At 41.0% G+C, this 18,425-nt stretch overlaps 1 protein-coding gene across 4 annotated transcripts in view; it reads right to left on the reverse strand.

Moving 5' to 3' along the window:
- Nucleotides 1–18,425, reverse strand: part of EXPH5 (exophilin 5) — a 64,167-nt gene that overhangs the window by 9,458 nt on the left and 36,284 nt on the right. For 2 of the 4 annotated variants that reach the window (XM_060686223.2, XM_087894657.1), the window contains 2 exons: nt 5,756–5,813; nt 894–1,011 (listed from right to left, as the gene is read on the reverse strand). In XM_060686223.2, the coding sequence (XP_060542206.2) occupies nt 894–1,011; nt 5,756–5,813 (176 nt within the window). Of the gene's footprint in view, nt 1–893; nt 1,012–5,755; nt 5,814–10,059; nt 10,380–17,041; nt 17,136–18,425 lie in introns of those variants that run through there. The other 2 variants (XM_087894658.1, XM_087894659.1) reach the window with 2 other exon arrangements.

Consider the following 18,425-nt stretch of genomic DNA (forward strand, 5'->3'; position numbering starts at 1 on the left):
AGGACCTTGGAGGTCTTCTCCTGCTTAGGCAGGAAACCCTACATCACTTCAGACAAATGGTTGTCCAATCTCTTCTTAAAAACGTCCAATATTGGAGCACCCACAACTTCTGGAGGCAATTTGTTCCAGTGATTAATTGTTCTAACTGTCAGGAAATTTCTTCTTAGTTCTAAGTTGCTTCTTTCCTTGATTAGTTTCCACCCGTTGCTTCTTTTCCTGCCTTCAGTTACTTTGGAGAATAGTTTGACTCCCTCTTCTTTGGGGCAGCCCCTCAGATATTGGAACACTGCTATCATGTCACCCTTAGTTCTTCTTTTCATCAAACTGGACAAACCCAATTCCAGCAACCGTTCTTTATAGGTTTTAGCCTCCAGTCCCCTAATTATCTTTGTTGCTCTTCTCTGTACTCTTTCTAGAGTCTCAACATCTTTTTTACATTGTGGCAACCAAAACTGGATGCAGTATTTCAAGTGTGGCCTTACCAAGGCATTATAAAGTGGTATTAACACATCACATAATCTTGATTTTATTCCTCTGCTAATGCAGCCTAGAAGTGTGTTGGGTTTTTTGGCAGCTGCAGCACAGTGCTGGCTCATATTTAAGTGATTGTCCACTAGGACTCCAACATCCCTCTCACAGTTACTACTATTGAGCAAGGTGTCACCTATACCGTACCTGTGCATTTGGTTTTTCTTGCTTAGAAGTGCGGAGTTTCTGTGGCTCTAAGCACTGCATTCACATGACATTGCACTTTTTAACTAAGTTACTTGGTAGGAGACATTACATCATTAACTGAGGACTAGCTGAATATAATAATGTGTTTTACAGTTGTACCACTTTCATACCCAGAGTTTGCAGGTCATGTACAATGAGGAGCAGAGATATGGATTTACCTTTTAAAAGCTCATTTTCCAGCTCCTCATTCCACGTTGACGTGTTGTCCATCACATCAGCGATGTTTGCATCAAGGAATTTATTCATAGGTTCAGAGGGCAAAGAGGAGTTACATGTCTGGGTTTACAAAGAGAACAAATGAAGACAACAGATATTTATTTCAACCAAGTAAAGCCACCGAATACCTATCTCTTACTACAATTCTCTTCTACGGTAATATTAATAATATCTTGGCTACAGAGACGGCCTTATTTCAACATTTGCACATTTTTCTCACTTGCAGATAAACTGCTTTAGAACACCTTAATTTAGTTCTAAACTCTTCAACAATTAAGGCAAATGATGCAAAAATTGGCCACATCTGCAACAAATATGGAGTAGAAATTCATAATTATAGTTTCTGAACATTACAGCTGAAAAGCAATTTTCTGAATGAATAAACATGCTCTTCTTGAATGGGAAAAAGAAATCTTCTTGGATTTATCACAATTATTAAAATTAAATTGAAATATACAAATATCAATAATGTTTTTCTAAAATAAATTCTTTCCTTATTTCTAGTACATAACTGAAAGAAAAATACAGATAGAGGTATATTGTAACACTGGGTCCAAGAACCAATAATATTTTGGCTAACTGTTTTGGTTAAATATTTGTTAACTGATTATAATCAAACTTCTTCATGGAATCTAGGAATATAGAATTTTGGTCTTGTGGTTAAAGCACCAGGCGGGAAATTTTGCAGGAAAAAGCTGGGAATACACATCATGGTTATATACAGGGGTGTGCTTCAAAAATTTTAGCAAGGGGTTCTCTGCCCGGTTGCTGGGTGGGCGTGGCCATGGTGGGCGTTGGCTAGCGGGAGGGTGTTTTTGCCCTCCCCGGGTTCCGGAGGCTTTCCTTGAGCCTCTGGGAGGGCAAAAACGGCCTCCCCAGGCTCTGGAGGCCCTCTGGAGGCTGGAAACAGTCCTTTTCCGTTTCCGGCCTTCCTGACCTTCTGGTAGGCCCGGTTTTCGCCCTCCCTGAGCCTCTGTATGCACCCTGCACTTACCTGCATCCAAAACGGGCCGCTTGGGGACTCCTGGGAGGGGATGGAGCCAGCCAGGAGTGGGATTTGGGGGTTCTCCGAACTGCACAGAATCTTAGCTAGAGGTTCTCCCGAACCCCTGCGAACCCCCAGCAGCCCACCCTGGTTTATATACATACGCAATAGGCAATTCGCATCTTCATCTGCTCTCAAAGCAACATCTTCCTTGTCATTACAGGCTACTTAAGTAATTAAATTTGCCCTGCTTTCCCATCTACTTAGTCAGCAGAGTTTAGGAATCAGACTTCCCTTTGGGGACATGGTAATGTTCAGGAATTCTCCAGTGCCTGCACCTTATAGGTGACTTTAAGCAGGCACAGCAGGTGGCAACCACAGTGGAAAGACACCCCCCAGTTCCAACAAATACAATATTTTATTTATTCATTTCAAAGACTGAAACAGCCACCCGTATTTTCAGGCAACTCTGAGCGGCTCCCAAGCGAAGATTAAAAGGCACGTAAAACCACTTGAAAAACTATATAACCCAACCGATTAAAACATAAAGCATTTAAAATAACAAAAACCTGGGGCCAATCCATGCTAACGTGCCATTCATTGTGCAATCTTCTTCCAACACTTGGAAGGAAAAGTCAGGCCTTTAAAGCCTTACAGAAGGCTAAAAGGGTGGAGTGGAACTTCAGGGGGCAAGATATTCTATAGGGCAGGGGCTGCCACAGAAAAGGCATGCTTCCTGGTTCCCATGAGATGACAATATTTGGGGGAAGGAGCCAACATGACAGTTGTTTGCAAAAGCTAAGCTTAATTTTTTAAAGGCAGACTTTAGTCTTTGGCTCACAAGTGATGGAACCACTGTATTAGATTAAGGTCAGAAAAAGTGAACCGACTGTGTTGATGATTTCTAAAGACAGTCCCGGCAGTTCTTTTAAAATGAAGAGGATCATGACAGGTGGGTAGAGTAATTTCTCTCTAGGTCCCTAAAGCCCTAGCTTGAAAGAATTGTTCTCATCATTCAAGGCTTATAGATATCCTCCGGTTGTGACATATGCACTGTAGTCACCAAGAGAGTCTAGAATAATTATGACAGTGGCAGAGTGGGTGTACTTGCATGTATGACATAACCGGAAAACAAATTCAGAGCTACCTGCAGAAGAAAATTCTTGAAGAGCATCTCCTTCAACCCCTGGGACCATTTTCTTAATGTTAAAACAATGTTTTTTCGCTATCCCTACCAGTGAGATCTCATGAGTGGAACAGAGAACAAAGAAATGAATAGCATAAGGATGTTTACGCTATTTCTCAAAATTTATAAATGTTTATCTTGTTTCCCATTCATCCTCAAAAGGTTCACAGCAGAGGTGAAATACTACTAGTTCGCACCGGTTTGGGCGAACCGGTAGTGCTGGTGGCAGGTGGTTCGGAGAACTGGTAGCGGCGGCAGCGTGAGGCTCCGCCCACCCACCCACCCAGACATTATTACTTCCTGGTTTTAACTAGGAAGTAACCTGTTTTTTACCCTCTGCACATGCGCAGAAGGCTTTGGGCATGCTCAGAGGGTCCAAAATCACACATGGCACGCACAGTGCACACACTTCCAAACCGGTAGGGAAGGTAAGTAGATTTCACCCCTGGTTCACAGGCAATTCATAAACAATATAATAATGGGATCCATAATACAAATAAAAGAATAATTGGAGGATGGAAGATAAGAAGAAACCAAAGATGAAATCAGAGCAAGGCAATGATTATAATTAATTAATAAAACAGTGGGCTTTTTAAAAAAATAAAAAAGGCTGGAGATATTTTTTAAAAAATAATAATTGTATCACAAATACCAGCAAGAAAACTCTTCTCATGGATCCTTATTCTGCTGACATCACAACTTTTCGAAGAGAGTCTGAATAAAATCTTAAGTTCATGCATGAGCTAACATTCACCACAACTTGTCAGTTCTAAACTTTGAACCTGTTATTACATATTAAAAAGGGACTGGGAAATTAGATACAGAATTCGTGTTTTATTTCCTATCAAATTTTCTTTAAATGGCATTGATGAGAGTGCAATTACTACAGGTAGTCCTTGAGGTAGAACCATAACTGGGACCAGAATTTCCATTGTAAGCAAAGTGGTTGTTAAGCGAATCGCGCCCAATTTTATGACCCTTTTTGCGAATCATTACAGTTGGTAAGTGAATCTCACGATCATTAAAGAAATCCGGTTCCCCCATTGACTTTGCTTGTTGGAAGCCATCTGAGAAGGCTGCAATAGTGATCACATGACCCTCCGATGCTGCAGCCATTTTAAATCACTTTTTTTCAGTGCTGTTGTAACTTCAAATGTTCACTAAATGAATGGTCGCAAATCAAGGACTATCTGTAACTTCATTCCTCAGCTGGATTTCTTACTGTGCAGGCACTGTACAATCAATGTTTTAACTGCATCTATTCTGCTGGAGTGATTATCAAACAGGATAAAGAATTCTGATCTTCACGCAGCCATGAAACTCAGTGGGAATATCTAAACCCACTGAAAATATTTAAGTTTTCATCTAATTTACCACATGAAAAAGGATAAGGATGAGAGAGACTATATTTATTCCACCCTTACTTCACAGAAGATATAAATGTACTAATAAAATGTCTACGCTCTGTACCTTCAGAAACCAATAAGAATAATATGGCTCATACCCTTCCCACCAGGCACTAGAATTACCCATATTGTTGCTGCCCAACTCAACTTCATCCTAGGTCCATGATGGTGAGCCTATGGCACGCGTGCCACAGACTCATAGTCATATCAGTGGGCACGTGAGCTCAGCTCTGGCGCACATGCGTGCGCCGGCCAGCTGAGTTTCGGGCCTTCCGGGTGCACCAGAAGTAGGGAAACAGATTGTTTCCTCCCTCCGGAGGACCTCCGGGGGGGAAGCTGTTTTTGCCCTCTCCAGACTCCTAGAGAGGCTCTGGAGCCAGGTGAGAGAGAGAAACGAGCCTACTGGGCCATCACGTGCCAGGAACGGGGGGAGTGGGGGGGGTGTTGCACACGCATGCGCGGGAGCAGGGCGCATAGAATTATGGGTGTGGGCATGTGTGCGTGTGACCCCCCCCACCCCTCTCTCCTGGCACACGATGGCAAAAAGGTTAGCCATCACTGTCCTAGGTCAATGCTTGGGAGAAGAGTCAAGTCTTCATGGCCTTCTAGAAAGCTAATAGCATAGGGATATGGGGAGCTGAATCTCAAACGGGACCTGTTTAAAAGATTTGAGGTGGCTATGAAGAAGATGTGCATCAGTGGTGGGTTTCTACCAGTTCGCCCCGGTTCGAGTGAACCGGTAGCAGCGGCGGCGGCGAGAGGCTCTGCCCACCCGCCCAGACGTCATCACAGATACTCTGCGCATATGTAGAAGGTTCTGCACATGTGCAAAAGCGCCGCAAGCAAACTAAGCAAGCGCGCGCACACACTCACAGTTCTGAACCGGTAGCAAAGGTAAGTGAAACCCACTACTGGTGTGCATATGAGATCTCACCAGATGGCAATGTTTGAGAAAAGGGACCTGGAGTATGCCCACTCTCTGTAACCTGGTAGAATGGACCAATACGAGGAGTCTTTCCTGCTAACTTGGTCTCTTTCTTATCCTTTAAAGTAGTTTCAATAGGTTAGGGTCAAATTGACAATGCTTCCCAATGTACTGTATTAAATGTGCAGTATTGTAAGTATCATGTCTTGATTATCACTAAGATTCTGCAAAACAAGGAAGCAAATATGAAACAAGTAATATTGCTTCTAGCACTTGGATCATAAAACTGTTAAATGACCGACCGTTGCCATTTCTTCTGCTTTGAAAGATGTGTGGGCACCCGAAGTCATGTGGTCATGTCTGTAAAGAAGAATTTGAAGTGTTAATTTTTCACTGCATGCATCAAGTCGTTGCAATCAAAATCAGAATTGAAAACTATCTATATTGCCTGAATATCAAGAAACTTCACATTAAATCACCCTGATAAGAAAGTAATATTCCATTGCAATCCTCAGTTTATCTTTTTGGGGTAAGCTCTATAATACACAGCAAAATAGTAAAACAGTCATTCACAAAATGGAATTTCACATGAACTTAAGATTTTTATTTTTATTTTCTTTACTGGATTCATGGAAAACACTATTATGATTTGTTAAAATAGCTATGCTTTGTTAATTGAATATTATTAGCTTAATTCATGCTGTAAGGCATAATACAATTTGATTTTGTTTAGCATTGCAGTCTATAAATCTTGGTTATCATTGCAGGGATGTAAAGTTTCCTGCCATGGATATCAGTATTTGCATAAATTACAGTTTTATTACATCCGTTTAATGATTCTGACATTTCCTAAACCCCAGGGAATGTCAGGATATTTGCTAATGCCAACATACAAAAATCTCAATGACACTATTATGTTATAGTGTTATAGAATGTTATTACAGTGTTATAATAATTCATATTGTATTATGAATTCACGTTCTCTTCATTATGTCTTTACTCTAAAATGGGACAGGTTACCATAATGGGCGATGCATGCTGCAGCAGTTTTTTAACGTGTTAAAAAACAAACTATAATGCATTTATGTTGATTTGGAATAAAATAAATTATTGCTACAATCTGGACTAGAATAATCCTTGTATAACCTTAATCTAAACTTTTGAAGAATATAGATTTTTCATGTAGACTTATAGAGATGCTTACTTTAGATTCTCTAACAGAAGGCATTCTGAATGGTGAATCTTTGTAATTGATTAATAATACATATCATTTCAGACTCTTGCCTATCCAAAAGACTGTGATAACAAAGCTAACATGGATTTTACCATAGTTAGAATGGATAATTGTCCTTAACCAAGATTTATAGAATTATAAATCTGCATTATAGAATTACAGAAATATTAGAATCTAGGGATAGGTGAATGGCAGCCCTTGAGTGAAGCGCAAAGCCCTTCAAATTCAAAACATTTCAAATGTACGATACTGTGTTCCATGGCTCAAAACACCTTGCTGCATGTTTGAAACATTTGTGGAGTTATTCTGACCACTCTGGAAAAGTTTCAAGCTTCAAACAGCAATCATTCAAGCTGGAAACACCTGTTTCAAATAGAAAACAGGTGCTTCAAACTAAAAAGCATTTCTGGAATGATTGGAACATTTCCAGTAATAGATAATCCATCCTCAACCTGCAGCAATTGTGATGTTGAATCAGAACATTTCATGCTCAGGGGGAAAAAAAAATCCAGAGTATTTTGCATATATCCCTATGTCCCTCTTTTATGGCCCTCAGAGGTTTTTTTCTGACCCAGAGAGCTGAAAATGAAAGCAGTTTCTTGCCATGCGGACATAGGAAATAGATGAGAATCGTACTGCAAGTCCTAAACGAAAATATCACATTTAAAATAATGCTCTCCCCGAAAACCTTGAACTAGGAAGCAAATTTTGGGGGTCATCCACATTATAGCCCTTATGAGGCCTATCCTCATTTCAATTTTTATCCAAGCTACCCTAACAGACAAGATAGCTAAAGGCAGTAAGGTAGCCAAAAGGCAGGAATATGGATGTGCTGCACCACATCTAGCACAAATATATTCATGCCTCATTCAACAGGATGCTAGAATTCCCAGAAAGCCTATACAGCCAACAGCGAAGTCTGCTGGAAGTTATCATTTAAGGAGAACCCGGAAGGACACGAGGTGCCTCCTTTCTAGTGGAAATTATGTGGATCCTTTTCTAAACAATACAAAGACTCTGTGCAGTGGAAACTAACAAGCAGTTCAAGATAATGCAACTTGGAAAGCCCTAAAAATACTAATCATTTTTTAGAAGTTGGAGAATTAATTTCACGAGATCTTCAACTGGAGTGGGACTGCCTTCATTACCTTCCTCTTTGGCCTTTTATTTTTATTCAGCAAACTTCTGCTTTTTGATGTTTTAATTAATCCTATAGAAATGGAATGATAAAAGTTTGGCAAGTCACTGCTCAAAAAGAGCATATGATGATTATTCTGAAGTAAGTTTCTAGATCCATTTATTTATTAAGCATTCCCAGCAAACATTTTTCCTGGTCTTTATATTTCTGTTTTCTAGCTGGTTTTCCAATTCTTTCTAGAAGCAACTCAGACTGATGCAGGTACATATCCACCTAGACGTATGTAGGATTGACAGAATAAACTTTTGACAGAGAAAAAAGATGAAAGCTGGCATGTATATCCAAAGCACGTGAAATTTAAGTGGGAGCTAAAATAACACATTGCAGAATGGAATTTGAATACTCAGGATTCCAGCCATTCCTTATGTTTTCAAAGTTCCCCCCCCCAAGTTTTATCCCTTTTTAACTTCCAAAAGGCAATTGGCAAGCCCAATTCCCCCAAATTGTTCCATGCTGTTTCTGATTTCCCCATCCTGCTAAGTAGTTATTTGAACTTCTACAAAATGTGGTGTCTGAATTTTGATCACACGTCCATGGGGATGCTGCAATGGATGCTGCAACAGTCATAAGTCACTTTTTTCAGCGCTGTTGTAACTTTGAATGATCACTAAATGAATTGTTGTAAGTCAAGGGCTGACTACCTGTATACTTCTCTAAAGGAAATTACACACAGACCATACCTCTTCCCCCTTAATGGGAAGTTACAAATACATACTTCTCTCATCCCAAAGAAGACAGTTTGACTGTCTAATATGGCCTGTTGTTCTCATTTTTACAATCCTTGCTTTTTTTTTTTTGCAATTAATACAAATCCTTGAATACAGCCCCTTGTGAGTGAGGATTAGATCCCTTTAACACGGAGGTATCAGAGGCCAAGTAAATGATTCAACATTTAAACTTATTGCTCTTGTAGATCGATAGTGGGAGATACTGATGGCCTCAGTTGGTATGAGATGAGGCAAACAAATTATAAATATTAAAGCTCTTGCAAGCTTTTTTTTACAACTGCTTTCCAGAAACTATACTAGGAAGCTCTGCCTCAAGCCAGGCAGGCTGTCCAAATAATGCAACTTCTGGCTTCCCCTATGATCAAGCAAATGTCCTTTTAGCCACTTCCCAGGCAGAGAAAAATTCATTTACTGAATTTTTTTATTCATCTCATGGCTATTAGAAGGCATTTAAAAAAAATCCTTTAATTCCTTACAGTGGGAAGTTATAAATTCCTAACATTAAAAACAATAAATCAATTATGAACTGCAGATATTATCTCAACAGTTGGCTAGTCCCAGCCAGTTTATCCAGGCAGTACACAGGTTAAATCCAATAAAACCGCCAGTTCGTTTCACATAGGCTAAGCAGATGTGAAAATTGCTTATAACGTGATTGCCTTTAATACTGTTTCACCTTGGAGCTGTTGATCTTTCCGAGGGTGATGAAATGAAAGCAATTCATTAACAAGAGTAAAGAATTTAATCTCATTCCGTATCTATAAGTCTATAGAAATGTTCATTGCCTAATTTTTCTTTCAAGAGTCTGCTAACTGGCGAGAGAAGCCACACTTACAGAAGAGGGGAAAAACAGCAACGACAACAACAACAACAACTACTACACTGCCACTGCCACCACAACTATACTTGCCGTAAACATTATCAATATAAAGTTACTGGATTAATCCAATCTTTCCCTAACTATTTTAAAAGGCATCAAGCAAATTAACTGAGAATGCTACCTTTTCCCAGTTGCTCTTTATTTAATCGTAATCCCAGTAAAAAACAAAATAAGAGATGCCATGGTTTCAGAGGGCATAAAGGATGAGGAACAGAATCAAGGTAGAAGAAAGAAAGAACGAAAGAAAGAAAGAGAGAGAGAGAGAGAGAGGGAGAGGGAGAGAGAGAGAGAGAGAGAGAGAGAGAGAGAGGGAGAGACGTGTTACCAGGAGAAAGAGAAGTATAACACTCCTCCACCCCCCTTCAGAGCAATCCCATGATTAATTTAATTTCATAGTAAACAAAGTGGAACGAGAGCACGTTGCTAAACAGAGCAAAGTAGGACAAGCTGGAGTTCTAGTTAAAAATCCCCTGCAATCCTACAGACCGGAGTTAAGTTGTCTTCTGAAGGTGGTGCGCTTTTCTCCTGCCCACCCTTCCGTGTGGAAAGGGGTTTTTTGTGCTTACCACGTCAACAACTTTCCTTGCCAGTAACAGTCTGTCTTGCCGCTCACATGCTTGGTTTTCTTTTCTTGCTTCCACTTCGCCTTTCAAGCGAGATCTTCTCTTTCTCTCGGTGGTTTGCAATTCACGCTTTCATCAGAGACCCTTCGCAAGCCCTTCTTTTGCCAGGCTCTTTTCGTCCACCGGCAGCCGATTGTGCATTCACGGAAGCTTCACCTTTATTGTGCTCCAGCAGCAAGCAAGTATAAACTGGCTCGCTGGCATGCTTGGGGTGTCTGAATGAATTTTCCCTCCCAGATTGCTTTGTCATTTATTTGCAATGTGCTCGCAGGCAGGGAAGAACAAGTTGAAAGGTCCAAGTGCCCTGCAATGTATTTTACATTTTTTTTTTTTGCGGGGGAAACTGATGGGACAGATAGTAAAACCGAGCTAGCTTTTGACACCTGCTGCGGATGTGTGGTTTCAGCTGAGTGGAAAAGTCCTCAAAACATTTTACAGCTGGTGCATTTATTCCTTAAGCTTTTCAGCTAGAAAAATCAAAAACTTAAATGCCTTCTTTTCATCCCTAAGATTCCCTTCGTGTAAGATCTGTTGAAAGGCAGCAGCCCTGGTACTTCGAAACTCAATTTCATTGAGAGCTGAGTCAGGGTTGTGTTTGACCTGGGGGGGGAAAACATGGGGGGCATGTCGTGTTGGGGTGCCTGTAGTGGCCTGAGTGCCTCTGCCAGTGAAAATGGGCTCCCGAGCTCCGTTTCCGGCTGCGACGGCCTCCTGCAACCCTCTGCCAGTGAAAACGGAGCTCAGGAGGGCCGCGTGCGACTCTCCTGAGCTCCGTTTTCACTGGCAGAGGGTTGCAGGAGGCCGTCGCAGCCGGAAACGGAGCTCGGGAGCCTGTTTTCACTGGCAGAGGCACTGTGGGTCGGTCCCTCACTGTATCCAGGGTGGCCCCGTGGGCCAGATCTAAGCATCCCGCGGAGCGGATCTGGCCTGCGGGCTTTGAGTTTGACACTCCTGTTCTAGATGGAGGGGCCCTGCCCCCAAATAGGGTTCAGTACAGGCAGTCCTTGGCTTACAACCATTTGTTTAGTGACCGTTCGAAGTTACAACAGCACTGAAAAAAAGTGACTTAGGATCATTTTTCACACTTAAAACAGTTGCAGCATCCCCCCGGTCACAGAATCAAAATTCAGATGCTTTGCAAGTGACTCAGATTTATGACAGTGGCAGGGTCCCGGGATGACGTGATCATCTTTTACGACTTTCTGACAAGCAAAGTCAAGGGGGAAGCCACATTCCCTTAACAACTGGGGCAAGTAAAGTCGTAAAATGGGGCAAAACTCACTTAACAACTGCCTTGCTTAGCAACAGAAATTTTGGGGTCAACTGTGGTCAAGGACTACCTGTACTTCCTTAAGTCAGTAAAATGCATTCATCTTATGATGACCTCAAGAAATATGTTTCTAACTCCCCAACCCTGAATTATTCACTCTGACTTCTCCAGAAGAAAGTAGCAGATAATGGGCAAAGAGCAAAATCCCTGGAGAAGATAAGATAACTTTATTGTCATTTTTTTACTGCGAGTACACCAGCCCACATTAAAAATGAAAAGCTGTTGCCTGCTCTCAAGAGCAAGTGTATATTTACCCAAACACATACATAACACACATATACACATCAGTGGTGGGTTTCAAAATTTTTTACTACCGGTTCTGTGGCTGTGGCTTGGTGGGTGTGGCATGGCTTGGTGGCTGTAGCAGGGGAAGGATACTGTAAAATCTCCATTCCCTCCCCACTCCAGGGGAAAGTTACTACAAAATCCCCATTTTCTCCCAATCAGCTGGGACATGGAAGGCAGAGAATAGATGGGGTGGGGCCAGTCAGAATTTTTACTATCGATTCTCCAAACTACTCAAAATTTCCGCTACCGGTTCTCCAAAATTGGTCAGAATCTGCTGAAACTCACCTCTGATACACATGCTATATATATACAGATTGGACTGCAAGGTGATCACACCGGTCAGTCCTAGAGGAGATCAACCCTGACTGCTCTTTAGAAGGTCAGATCCTGAAGATGAAACTGAAATACTTTGGCCACCTAATGAGAAGGAAGGACTCACTGGAGAAGAGCCTAATGCTGGGAACGATTGAGGGCAAAAGTAGAATGGGACGACAGAGAATGAGGTGCCTGGATGGAGTCACTGAAGCAGTAGGTGTGAACTTAAATGGACTCCAGAGGATGGTAGAGGACAGGAAGGCCTGGAGGAACGTTGTCCATGGGGTCGCGATGGGTCGGACACGACTTCACAACTAACAACAACAAAAATATACATACAGAACTGGTTTCAGGGGAGACAATTTTGAGTTAGATGGACAAGATGGCTATATTGGTATGGAGGATTTCTGAGTCAAGGCTACTAGAAAGCTATTGAAATGTCCCTCTCAGAATAACTGAGTTGGAAGGGACCCTGAAGGTCTTCTAATCCAACCCCCTGCTCAAGCAGGAAACCCTATACCTTTTCATACAAACGGTTGTCCAATCTCTTCTTAAAACACATGCAATGTCCCACAAGTTTTGAAACTTGTTTTATACAGGTATCACAATGGCATTCCATCAACAATTCACTGAGACGTTCCTGAGAACAGTTTCTCCTCCGATCACAGTCTGTAAGTTTGAAAGAATGCAGGCTACAGCAATCTCCATCACGTCTATTAAAGCAACCATGAACTGCCTAGTTTCCTCTTTACTTAGGGGTGTCAAACTCGTGGGCCGCGGGCCGGATGCGTCATGCACTGGCCACGCCCATGCCCGGTTTAGCGAAGGGGGAAAAAGTTGCAATATATCATGTGACGCCGCGAGTTTGACACCCCTGGCCTAACTTATTGCGGTTCCCCTTAATTCCCACTTCCATTCATTTTGTTTTTTTTAATTAAAAAAAGGTTTTTATTTTCTGATCAAACAAGTATACAATATAAACAATCATTCAAACTATCATCAAGAAAAAAAAAATCAATCCATAATCCATCACTAAACTCAATCTTCAACCCCTCCTCACCACCCCCCACCCCCGACTTCCCAGAACAAAAACAGGGCATAGATTTCACCAAACATTCGCTAAAATAAACTAGCTAACTGCAAGATTTAATAGCTCCCAAGACCCCTTAACTCCCCTTTTATAATTTCATCAACCTGCCTTTTTATAAACTCAAAGTAGCGTATAATCCAATAACTCTAAGAGTTTTAAAACCATTAACAAATATTAAGCATTCAAACCTTAAAAATTCTCTTAATATATCAATAAAATATTCAATTCATTTTTATTTATTTATTTATTTATTTTTAATTTGATTTATATGCCGCCCTTCTCCGGAGACTCAGGGCGGCTTACAGTGCGTTTGCAAAAACATTTTTCCCCCTCCTACTTTTCTCAAAGTTCAGATATTTTGAAATCTTATGACAAAAAATAAATTTTGAATGAATGTAGTAGGACTTCTACCTTTCTCTGCCTCTAGTCTACTTTCCTACTTTCTGGGAACATTTCCATTATTAACGTGATGTGACGGGTCGAATGAGGGCTATCAGGAATCCTGTTTCCAATGCCAGAAGCCAGGAAACAGGTACCGGTTTTCTACTCCCCAGGTTAATGGCAAAACAGAAACTACAACTGCTGTTCCTGAGTCAATCAATAGCTGGGAAGTTTTTCAGCAGATCAAAGAAACTAGAGACTCTTGGGCTTCAAGGCCTGTGCCACCCATCAATTACTTTAATAGCAAACTGAGGTCAGGAGAGCCAAAATAAGCACAACCCAAATGGCATTATTGAAGAAACAAGAATACCTCAGTGGAATGCTAAGGTTCAGGGAAGTACAAAGCTTTTTTAAAAGACATTTTATGGGATAATGATGCCTTTGTCCCAATTAATCAGAAACCTGTAGAGATTTACAATGACCAAGTACACTGCAGTAGAATAATGAATATTTATCTTGGAATATGCACTATTTTCTTGGAGAAGGAATAGTGTATTTTCAGAATAAAAATGAGAATGTGAAGATCTGCCATCATGTTTATATATCCTTCCAGCCACATGAACTATCCTCATATTTTTTTAAATCATAAAATAAGGCTGCTTGGATGACCAATATCAGTACTAATGCAGGACCCAGGAAACAGAACTTCCTTAAAGTGACTTACAACCAGTGCTGGGATTCAGCCAGTTCGCACCTGTTCAGGCGAACTTCTTGTTAAATTACACACACACACATATCCCACTATCAAAGTGGATCCTGGGCGCTGTCCTGCAATGGAGAAACAGACAACGGAGCAGCCGGTATGAGGAGGCTGCTTTCCCTCTTTCTTCTCCCTGCTCCTCCTCTTCCCCTTGTGCCAGCCGCTCCGTTGCCCATTTCTCCATTGCAGCGCAGTACCCAGCATCCACTTTGATAGCGTGGGAGGGGGGGTAATCTAACAACCAGTACGCCCAGGGTCAGGTTGGCTATCGGGGGAGGCGGAGCTGGAGGGCAGGGATGGGCCATGCCTCCCACGACAGCCAACCTGACCCTAGGCGAACTGGTTAAATTATTTGAATCCCACCACTGCTTACAACCACTTGTCACACTTACAACTGTCACAGCATCCATATGGCCATGTGATAAAATTTCGAGCACTTGTCATAAATACATGCCAATTGCCAATTGCAATGTCCTGGGATCATGCGATTTGCAACTTTCCAAGATAGCTTCTAACAAGCAAGGTCAATGGGGGAAGCTGAGTTTGCTTAACAACCATGTGATTCACTTAAGAACTGCACTTAACATCCACGGTAAAAAAAAAAGGTCATAAAATTGGGCATGACTTACTTAACAATCGCCATACAGGTAGTCCTCGACTTACAACAGTTCATTTAGTGACTGTTCGAAGTTACAACGGCACTGAAAAAAGTGATGTCAATCCTGGAAGCCATCTTTTACTTTGGATCTTCAGGGCTGCCACATTTAGTGCTGTGGGAAACTGGGAGGGGGGAATTGTATGGAGCTGGGGAGATATGTAGTCATAATAACATTCTTTTCTCTGAGAGTCAAGGACGTTCAGCCTGCACCTGGAGTGGCATGACTGGGAGGCATCTCCAGTTGGGACGGTGCATTGATTGGGCCATGTGATGGACATGTGGGTGCTGGGCAGGGACTTGGACTTTCTTTTAGGTGGGGAAAACCTGGAAGCTTTCAGATTCGGGTTTTCCCAGATGTGCCAATATGACATCTCTAATAAAATGGAACTTTGAGGAACTTCTGGCCTTGGAGTCTTCTTTCGTTGGGGGTGTTACTTAGAATCCTGAAAAGTGACTTATGACCATTTTTCAACAGGTACAACCTTTGTAGCATCCCCATAATATGTGATCAAAATTCAGAGGCTTGGCAACTGATTCATACTTAAGACCATTGCTGTGTCTTGGGGCCATGTGATTACCTTTTGTGACTTTCTGACTTTCAATGGGGAAGCCAGATTCATTTAACAACCAGGTTATTAATTTACCGACTGCAGTGATTCACTTAACAACTGTGACAAGAAAGATAAAATGGAATAAAATTCACTTAATCAATTCTCACTTAACAGCATAAACTTTGGGCTCAATTGTGGTCGTAAGTCGAGGACTACCGGTATTTAACCACAGAAATTTGGGTCTCAAATATGGTTGTTGAGGACTAGCTGTACTAGGCAATCATGGAGCTCTCCTTTGACTTCTACCTTGGCTGTATCACATTACGGAACTGTGTGTTAAATTATCAAAACTGCCCACCCTCATCTCGAGATCCGGCCATGAATGGTGTGAATGAGTTTTAATGTTTTTAATGTTTTTAATTTTTAAATGTTTTTTATAATGATTTTAAATGCATTGTGAGCCGCCCTGAGTCTTCGGAGAGGGGCGGCATACAAATTGACTTAATAAATAATAATAAATAAATAAACTGAACTGAACTGAGACAGGCAAATCAAGCATCTTTTACGAAGTAGTATTTGAAAGCCAGCATTGAGCATTTATCTTCCCAGGTTGGCCCCTCCTGTAAGAACTATTTTCCTATTGGTTTTACCTAGAATTACACAATTAGAAAAGCCATTTAGGGCGAGGTCAACGTTCTACTCAACCCAACAAACTAAATTAAGGTTTTCCAGACAAATGGCTATTTAGTCTCTGCTAGAAACACAACTAGTGAAGCAGAACTCATCACCTCTCTCTGTAATTGCCTCCATTATCAATTTGATCTTGCTGTTAGGATGTTTGCTTAATGTTCAACATGAATTTCCCAACACCAGACAAACAATCAAGCAGAAAACAATACTGAATCAAGGAACTATCAAGGAGTAAACCACACCCCCAACAACACCAGAAGGGCTAAGCTATTACCGTGCTTCCCTGAAAATAAGCCCTCTCCCAAAAATAAGACCTCCCCAAAAAATAAGACCTCCCCCCAAATATTTAAATGCATGTGCAGCCGGTCTGGTTAGGGTTAGGGAGACAGAGCTGGAAATCAGGTAAGACGGCAGGAGGAGCCCCATCTTGCTCCAGGCACCCCAAAATAATAAGACCTACCCGAAAATAAGGCCAAGCGCTTATTTCGGGGTTCAAACAAATATAAGACAGAGTCTTATTTTCAGGGAAACACGGTATATACCGTGTATATATACACGGTATATACCGTGTATATATACACAGTATATACCGTATATACCGTATATACCTCGGCGAAGAGGTTGTAAAAAAATGCTATCAAAAGGCTCTGACGATCCCAGCTGAGTTGCCTGATTAGCAGAGGCTTTTTTTCTTTTTTTAAAAAAAAGAATTTTTTTTTGCTGTCAAACAAAAATTTTTTGCTACCGGTTCCACCTGCCTCCGAACCACCTGCCTCCATCGCTACCGGATCGGGCAATCCGGTCCGAACCGGGAGCATTTCACCCCTGGTATATACGAACATGGAGCAAACCCCACACTTACCAGCACTTATGAGGCTACAAGCAAACAACCAAGCTCAGAAATCATCATGGATTCCACATGAATTTGCTTCCTGTAAGATATGATAATTTTCTTACTGCAGAAAAGTACTGAGTCCTTTCTAAAAGGTTTATACCTAGCAATGTACAGGAACATTACCCTCCCCTGCTTATAAGGAATGCTCTTTAAGAAATAAAACAGACTCATGTTAGTTGTCTTGGCCAGTTAGAGGCAGAATAGTGGAAAAAAAAATCTTTTGACAGCCAATGTGGTAAAAGACAAAGTTAAGAATAGTTAAAAAAAAAAATCTTAATGTTTCAGTTGTGCTATTTCTTCTTTATATGAAAAGCAATCTAAAATATACAGTACAGATTTTGCCTATTTCATCACGATATACATATTTTGGGGAAAGTTTAAAACTTTGGAGATTGTTTACTATGAATGATTTTTCTGTTGTCTTCGAAACAGCCATCTTAAAAACCAAACCAAATGCTTATGAAGAGAAATATTTCTAATTCAGCCTTCCTCAGTTTTATAGAATGTGGACTTCAATGCCCAGAAATATCACCATGGCGAAAGCCATTTATTTCATACAATTTTATATCCCTACAGAGCACAATACAAAATATGAACACCAAACACAGTTAGTAATATTTGATTCATGACCAATCAGGCAAAACAACATCAAGAGACTCTTTACACTGGCATTCTTCATAATATTTTCTTTCAGAATCTTTTGCAAACAATCCTTTATTTGGGCCTCAAATACTTTATTCTGAACTCTCTTTTGTAAGTGTTTTAAAATTGTCCTGTTTATCAGTGAGGAAATATTTAATGACAGGGAATCCAAGAATATCTTAGCTACCATTCTATTTCAGGGCATCATGTGCTATTATGTACCTGCCTGTCTGTCACACATTTGGTAGATTGAAATGCATAAAGCTTTCCTGCCACTTTCCCTCAAAACAAAAATTAAGAAAGCATCAAAACAAAGCAAAGCAAAGCAAAGCAAAACCCAACCCAACCCAACCCAGGACATGTTTTCTTTGCTCTGAAAGAGATTTGATAATGCAGAAGTTGGCAAGTGAAATGCGGTCATGGTGAATAAAATGAGATGGTTTGGGGATGGTTCAAGAATTACAACCGGTAGGTACAAAATACAGGATTAGAAGCAGGGCTCTCTTTTAGGACTGTATTCTGTGCAGCTTCAATCAGAAGGATGAAAGTGGTTTAGAAAAGCCATGTAAACAATATCAACAAAATAAATAAAAGTCCCACTAACATACAGTCCCGAAACACTAACAACATGTCAGGGAATTCATGACTGGCAGAGACATGGTAACAAGGTCAGCCAATGAATAGGCATAGCAACTAAGTCAGCCAATGA

This window comes from Pantherophis guttatus, chromosome 5 (genome assembly GCF_059756535.1).
Source record: "Pantherophis guttatus breed Tessera chromosome 5, ASM5975653v1, whole genome shotgun sequence".
Lineage (NCBI taxonomy): Eukaryota > Metazoa > Chordata > Lepidosauria > Squamata > Colubridae > Pantherophis > Pantherophis guttatus.